The following is an 8,150-nucleotide window of genomic DNA, read 5'->3' as shown; positions in this document are numbered from 1 at the left end:
TGAGTAAAGAAGTTTCACTTCAAAAAGTTACCAATTTTGAAAATTGCATTAGAAATTTTAAAATGAACTTTTCAGTCAGTTTTTCTGTTTAAAATAAGCGACTCACCTATTAGAATCTAAACTTCTTTTCCTTAAATGAGTCGGTTGTTCGCTGGTCGCCTCTATGCACAAAATCACAAGGCGACTATCACAGGGGTAGGACGTCTGTTCGAGCAGGCGGGGACTTTGCAAAGAGGCCCCAAGACCGCTTTTGCTGCTTGACGACGTGTGCCAGGCATCGCACGAGATGTCCAAAGCCCTTTCACCATTCGGAAGGGCGCCGTGCCAAACGGCTTTATTTGGCCATGTGAAGTCCGTTAAAACGTTCTTTCCACTAAAATATTATACATAAAAGGAATTATGAGTGCTGCCAACACAGCGCAAAGTAGTAATACGTAGTTAGTATCAGCAATTTCTTATGCTGAAGTGTACGGTGTGTTGCATACTCAATTACAAACAATTCCTTTAAATTTAATTTTTCAAACAATTTTTAACACAAAGAAAGTGATTAAACAAATTGTTCACACAAGTAAATTTCGATCACTCGAAGCAATGGTACTAACAATTTCGAGCTCACAGTGACTGATAGGGGGGGGGGTATATATAATAAATATTTTCCACCAACTAGTACTAATATTGGTGAACGGGAAATTTAGTAAGTACAGACCTACTTTTCGCATAAGTCTTATTGGATGCTGAATAGATAATGGGTCCAATTTAGTGAATCCTAAATTTTAAGGTATATCGACTTTTCAAGGTCCGTAGGGTCGAATATTTTTAAGTGTGTATATGTACCTATATTTTTCGACTTAAGCAACTTAAAACTGATAGGTTGTTAGTAAAATCGATTCAGTCATTTTTTATGAAGAATTAAAAGAAAATTACTAAAAATAATCATAAATAGAATATATGTTATTTGGATCGTCTATTTTTAGGCTATTTCATAAGGTAATTCGCATCTTTGACATTTAATGCTGTAAATATCGTGATAACGGAATAATTCTGTTCTGTTTTTCATCGGAAATTTTCGGGTTTGTATGCTACAAGTCCTGGTATTTTGTATTAATTATTACCACTAACGTGACTTTCAAATCGTATGCTGCATTATTAAAATCAATATTGGTTATCGGAGACGGATTGATGAAAGCGACTTTATCCGACCAAATATTTTTAAATTCAATACCATCATCAAATAAAGCACGAAATACAACTAGAAGACATTACTGCATCATAGCAGTAGTTATTTAAGCAGTTTGTATTAAAAGTTCGTTGAAATACCCTATCTCGACTGAAAAAGAAAATTCATATAATTATCCCCTAAAGCAAGGGTGGTATACAGGGTGGTTCAAAAAGTGCACAATATTGCGGCCAAACTGTAAGTTTAATCGAAAATTTTTTGAACAAAACGTCTTCCCTATTTTTATACCTACAAGATCGTTTGTCTTATCCAAATTTGATTTCCTGTACAGCTTGTTCAAAAATAGAAAAAATAAGATTTCGAAAAAACTTTTTTCTATAACTTTTTTTGATTGCAGCCATATTTCACATGACAGTCATCAACCTTATTTTTGAACACTCCGTATATGAAATCAGATTTGGATAAGCCAGACGATTTTAAAATAGGGAACAAGTTTTGTTTGAAAAGTTTTTCGATTAAACTTGCAATTTATCCGCACTGAGTATTTGGGCCACCCTGTATAATATAGAAGAGGTGTCCGCATTCAAAATAAAACTTTTAGTACATGAATACAAAAGTTTGCTAACCATACATGCACATAAATATTAAATGAAATATAACAATAATTGTAGAAGTACAGTAATAATTTAAACGTCTAGCTAAAAGTATCAGTTATAAGAATAATAAAAATAATATCTTTGTCTACTGAAAATAACACAAGAATATCCACTGACCTGAAAGAGTAAATTCTAGGGGGATGAACGAATACCGCTCCATCCCCTTTAAACATTTCTGACCAGGAATTGAACAGTATTTCACCCCGAAGGTTCGCGACAGGTAATTTTCGATCAGCGGGTCTTACAATCGAATCGACATTCTGAGATCTGGATGACAGGAATGCTCTAAATGTTCCTCTCAGTCCAGCTCGACGCGATTCCCGGAAACAAGTGTAATCTGCACCTCTTATCCCATGCACGTCTCCAGTGTGTGGTTCGTTTAGTGCAGCCAATTTAAGCTAATAAAAAACGGCAAATACATAACAAATGCATATTTCTGGTACAAGCAAGTGTTTGGGGAAAGGGACCTATGTGGTTCAGACCCTCCAAAAATTAAAATCTAAAGAAGTAGGTAGGTTTATTTTATAAACAATAAGAAACTTAACTCAACTTAACTAATAATAAAAGCTTTATTAAACAATGTCTGAAATGGGCATTATTAAGGAATATTAAAAATGAAGATAAATGTAATACTAGAAATATTTTATCGATTCTATGAATTCATTGTATAGGGTTGTTCGGAAAGTCATTTCGTTTTTTCCCGACAGAGGATTTAATTGTATTCTTTTGCACCCAATTTCACATTTAAGCCGTATAATTTTTATATGCTTTGAGAGCTCATATAGCAAGGCTTGTGTGTGAAAAATTCCAATTAATTCTACGCAGTAGTTTTTGGTTGGTGCCCTTTTAAATATGGAGAGCGATAAGCAGCATTTTCGACATATCTTACTGTTTTACTACAGAAAGGGTAAAAATGCTGTTCAAGCCAGAAAGAAATTGACTGATGTGTATGGAGAAGGTGTGTTGACAGTACGCCAGTGCCAGAACTGGTTCGCTAAATTTCGATCCGGCAATTTTGATGTCGAAGATGCACCACGTTCGGGAAGGCCGGTTGAAGCTGATAAAGACGCGATAAAGGCATTAGTTGATGTGAACCGGCGAATAACAACACGTGAGATCGGATTGAGGTTAAATTTATCAAATTCAACAGTTTATGACCACTTGAAAGGCCTGGGATTATCCTCGAAGCTCGATGTATGGGTTCCCCATGTTCTCACAGAGAGAAATCTGTGTCGCCGCATTGACGTCTGCGATTCGCTTCTCAAACGTCACGAAAATGATCCGTTTTTGAAGCGCATCATCACTGGGGACGAAAAATGGGTTGTATACAACAACGTCAAACGCAAGAGGTCATGGAGCAAAAAAGATGAACCGGCTCAAACCATTTCCAAAGCCGATATTCACCAAAAAAAGGTGATGCTGTCTGTTTGGTGGGATTTTAAAGGAATCGTTTTTTTTTAGCTTTTACCGGATAACACAACGATTAATTCGGAAGTCTACTGTCATCAGCTGGACAAACTGAATGATGCACTTCAACAGAAAAGGTCAGAACTAATCAACAGGAAAGGTGTAGTGTTTCACCAAGACAACGCGAGACCTCACACAAGTTTGGTCACTCGCCAAAAGCTTTTACAGCTTGAATGGGATACAATGCTACACCCACCATATTCTCCAGACCTGGCACCATCGGATTATTATTTGTTCCGGTCACTCCAAAATTTTTTAGACGGTAAAACCTTCACCTCAAATGAGGAGGTCAAAAACCTCCTCGATCAGTTTTTTGCCAGCAAAGACCAAAAATTTTATGAGCGTGGAATTATGCTACTACCAGAAAGATGGCAAAAGGTGTTGGACCGGAACGGTCAATATATAATTTAATAAGGTATTTGTTTATTATACGAAAACTGTCTTTCATTTCCACAAAAAAAAAACGAAATGAGTTTCCGAACAACCCTATATATTTTGCTTTTACTCCCTTTCCACAAACAAAATCTATAGTAAAATATTGAGAGATTGCACGTCATCATAGTAGGTAGTATGTACGAACCAATTAAAAAAGTAATTACAACAACCATACAAACTACGCCCCTAAGCGTCCTCAAGTAGGGCGAACGTAAGTCGTAAGGTCGTAACTAACTGTGTATGCTTTCTAACATATGTCCTGACTTATTTGTCTGTTGTAATATAAAAAATACGTGACGTACGTGACGAAATCACTTCACTGTACATGTCAAAATTATAAAAAGATCATTAAAAGGGGATAGGTAAGGTTAGAAATGAGGATGTATTAGAAAAAGTAGGAGAGCAAAGGGCCATACGGAAATCAGTAGACGAAAGAGACAGGAGCTATGGAAGACATGAAGGACTAGTTAGAGAAATTAGAAGCAGAAGCAGGAGTTAAGAGGGGTTGCGGTAGGTCTAGATAAGATTACTGCTGGAAAAGAGTTAGGGGTGTAAGTCTTATAAGGACTGATGAAAACGCGGTGATAATAACCTAATCTCTCAATACTATAACAATAGATACGTGCTGGGGAACATTTAATTCCTTTTTTGTAGATTTAAGATTCAATAGTTACAAGATAATTTTCCTTGTATCAGAAAAAATTAGGTACATAAAAAGATCAATCAACTTACCAGTTTGGGGTGCCACTGAAAATAAAAATAACTCGATTATATTTTTATTATTTGATAAATTATAAAAAATTGAAACCGAACCAACAAAGATTGTTTCGGTTTCTTTTTTATTATAATTTAAGAATGAAATAAGTAATTATAATTCCATTTACCTGAGGAACTTTAACTAAGTTGCTGGATTCAAATGGTGGTCGAATTTGGGGTAATGTGACTGGAGGCAGGTGTGTGGTGGACGTGGTTGTCGAAAGTGGTAGTAACGATCCGAGCTGTAAAGTAATGTTTTTTATGAAGTTATTATTAAAATATATGATAGAAAAATAATGTCATATGATGTTTTTACGGTTTTGCTTATATTTATATTAAACGTAAACTCAGGCTTTAATTTTGTCACTGACCCTATTTAGAAATAGTGAAAATCCCGTCATTGGCAAGTTATATGGAAGAATAATTTTCATATTTTCCCGATTTTATTTATTCCAATTATTATATTAGACTGTTATTTTATTACATCCAGATTTGGATTATTTGCAGCATTTCCCGCACTTTTTACCGTTTTTCTACAATCTTTAACCGTAGGGTGTCGTTTTGGGTTATGACCAACTAAGTGGGGGTCAAACATATAAACACACCTACGATGGTAGGTGCATTATTATAAAGTTTAAAGATAATATACTCTAGTAGAATGAAGATACGGGCTATAGGGCCGTGGTCTAAGTGAACTATTCTGTCCAGACGTTTCGTCAGCTATTGCGGCCGATATCCTCAGTGGTAGTGCTGCGTTGACAACGTGAACGTAGATTATATCTCGAAGTCTCGACAGCGGCTGGGTGGAGTCGCGATATAATCTACGTTCACGTTGTCAACGCAGCACTACCACTGAGGATGTCGGCCGCAATAGCTGACGAAACGTCTGGATAGAATAGTTCACTTAGACCACGGCCCTATAGCCCGAATCTTCATTCTACTATGGATTCCGGTCGTGAAAGCCTTTGTTCTTATATAATATACTCTGCACATGAACCATTTACCTGTCCCTTTTCCTCGCATTACTACCCCCTTCTTTCTAACGTTTCACAATGATTTCGGTCACAAAACATTCTGATTTGCAATAAAAAAATATTTCTTACCGCAATGTACTGCCACCCGTTGTTTACGCGTACAAGAAGTGCTTCTTCTTCCATGATGTATGCTATAGTGCCAACCGGATTCACGAGAGAGACCCTCAACATCGACTGTCTATCACGAAAAACTATGGCACCGGGTACTACTTTCAGTTCTTGTCTTAGGGCTTCAGGTTCTAAATATGTAGGTGGACTTGCGGATGCCCTTCCTGGGAAGGAAATGATTTTATGATAAAAAGTTAAATTTTGCTTGAGAAGTGGTAAAATATGAGAAGTCGAAGTGGAAGTATTATGTTTTTCACCTGCATTTATTTTCATTTCTCGCAGTTCTTCTAATTCTCGCAGAGCTTTTAATTCTTCTAAACTGCTCTTATATCCTTCAGCAGCGTCAAAATAAGCTCATTTGAAAGGATTATAAGGCAATATCAATTTATTAAAAATGTTACATTATTACTTATCACTATTACCTATCGAATTATTAAACTATTTGGTTACTTACCTGGTCTTGAGAAAAAGTGTGGTTCACCGTAAGAAGGTTCCCCTTTCGGTCCTGTGATTGATAGTCCTGGTAAACCTGCGGTTCCTGGAACTCCTGGTGGTCCCGGCGGCCCTGGAGGACCTGGAGGTCCTGGTAATGGAACGTACTTAGCATTTTCGTTAGAGGGAGGTCCGGGAGGACCAGGAGAACCGTCGCGTCCAGGTGTACCATCTTTTCCTGGTTCACCTTTATCTCCCTTTTCACCATGCAAATTTTTTATCTGTATGTTATTAAAAAGATGTTGAATTATTCTATATTTTGAAACATCAAGAGAACGTACAATTTCAAAATCGGCAGGCTCTCCTTTATCCCCTTTTGGACCCGGAATACCTGGAGATCCTGGACGACCCTATTGGTTTAAAATATTAATAGTATGACGTAATATCATTTAATTGGAACATTCACAGTTACCTTGAAATTATCCTGGTTTAGCAAAACCAAAGAAATATTTATTTTAAATTAGTTACCATAAACTATTTTGACACTCACCATCCACCCTGGTAGTCCTATTTCCCCAGGAGGTCCGGGTTTGCCGGGAGGGCCTATCGGGCCGGTAGGACCTGGTTTTCCTCGACGTCCTCTGCGTCCCATGTCTCCCTTTTCACCCTATGTCATAAAATATTTAGAACAAACATTTTTTATTTTTCTTAACCGTTTCACCTTAATTGTGATAATTTGATTAGTAGTGGCGTTGGTGACGGTAATAGGTCCAGGAGCTCCCCTTTCGCCCTTGGGTCCTGACGGTCCCAATGATCCTTGTGAACCCTTTACACCAGGAACTCCTGGGGTTCCATCTAATCCACGTTCTCCTTGTTCTCCTTTGTCTCCTTTATCACCCTTTGGACCTCGTTCAGCAGCAATTAATTCTCCGTTACCTGCAAAACAAGAACAACCAGTTTTAATATAAATCAGCAATAATATTAGTCATAATATATCTACCTGGAGTATACAGGGAAACTCCAGGAGGCCCTGGAGGTCCTGGACTTCCGGTATCTCCTTTCTCGCCCTTCGGAGATGGCAGGCCATCAACTCCAGGAAGACCAGGTAGTCCATCCTTCCCTTTTAAAACAATTTCAGTAATTATAATAGCCAGTTACAATTCCAATTTATCGAGGCTTGTTAAACATAAATGACCTACGGTATTTTTAATATGTATATTAATCGTGTTGGTTGTACATTTAAATTCATTCATTTATCAATCTAGTGATATATAATCGTTTATTCGTTGACAAATTGGGAAGCGTTTTCCATTTCCACATCTTGTTCTTTGAATAATTCAAACGTTGGCATTCGCACTACCCCTTTCATTGACTGTGCGAGCTGAAGTAACCGTTAAAGAGTAAAAAGGGATAACACGTCCAGCATTTTAACATCCTCCCTCAACCTCTACACAGTTGTAAAGGGTTGGGGATCGAATACATATTTTAAAATGCTACCTACCGCAAGTGGGATAAAATAAATTCTCTCCGTTTGAACTAAATGTTTTACACCGACTTCTTTTCTACGTGTCGGGATCGCGCAGGCTAGCACGTTTCGGTCGAATTAATTATTAAAAAGATCGGGTGAAGACCTCCGCTGCTGGTATTTCTTTGAACAAAATATATCAGCGTAATGTACACTGACAGCTGCGTTTAAAATATTTATACGAGGGCCTTGCTGGTCTCTGAAATTACTGAAACAGTGCGGCAGACCTTTATAGACTTTCAGAGATGTTCAACAAATTGCTAAATCCACAATAATTCTAATTTTATTGATGCTTGATTTAATTACGGAGAGAGGGGCAAATAGTCAAATTATAGTAGATAAACGTGATTGTGAATTGTGATTTCAATACATTGCCAACCAACAATTTAACGTTCTTTATTGAATTGATTTGTGCGCCTATTATACATATTGTAATGTTCGTGGGTTTAACAAAATTAACTTCTAAGACTGATAACGACAAAAACTATTTATTTACACTAAAACTTAAAAACACTATTAAATTACTAAACTTAGGTTATGAATTATTCTATTTTGAGGAA

General features: G+C 37.0%; 1 protein-coding gene across 2 annotated transcripts in view; it reads right to left on the bottom strand.

Annotated features, from left to right (window-relative positions):
- The window catches only part of LOC108734092 (collagen alpha-1(III) chain-like), a 28,814-nt gene that overhangs the window by 1,525 nt on the left and 19,139 nt on the right, over positions 1–8,150 (bottom strand). For both annotated transcript variants that reach the window (XM_025981026.1, XM_025981027.1), the window contains 10 exons: positions 7,066–7,185; positions 6,787–7,001; positions 6,616–6,732; positions 6,407–6,475; positions 6,088–6,346; positions 5,595–5,797; positions 4,620–4,733; positions 4,468–4,482; positions 1,951–2,231; positions 107–373 (listed from right to left, as the gene is read on the bottom strand). In XM_025981026.1, the coding sequence (XP_025836811.1) occupies positions 107–373; positions 1,951–2,231; positions 4,468–4,482; positions 4,620–4,733; positions 5,595–5,797; positions 6,088–6,346; positions 6,407–6,475; positions 6,616–6,732; positions 6,787–7,001; positions 7,066–7,185 (1,660 nt within the window). The remainder of the gene's footprint in view (positions 1–106; positions 374–1,950; positions 2,232–4,467; positions 4,483–4,619; positions 4,734–5,594; positions 5,798–6,087; positions 6,347–6,406; positions 6,476–6,615; positions 6,733–6,786; positions 7,002–7,065; positions 7,186–8,150) is intronic.

Source organism: Agrilus planipennis, unplaced genomic scaffold (genome assembly GCF_000699045.2).
Source record: "Agrilus planipennis isolate EAB-ADULT unplaced genomic scaffold, Apla_2.0 scaffold10, whole genome shotgun sequence".
In the NCBI taxonomy this organism is placed as follows: Eukaryota; Metazoa; Arthropoda; class Insecta; order Coleoptera; family Buprestidae; genus Agrilus; species Agrilus planipennis.
This window is presented reverse-complemented; position numbering and strand designations above follow the sequence as displayed.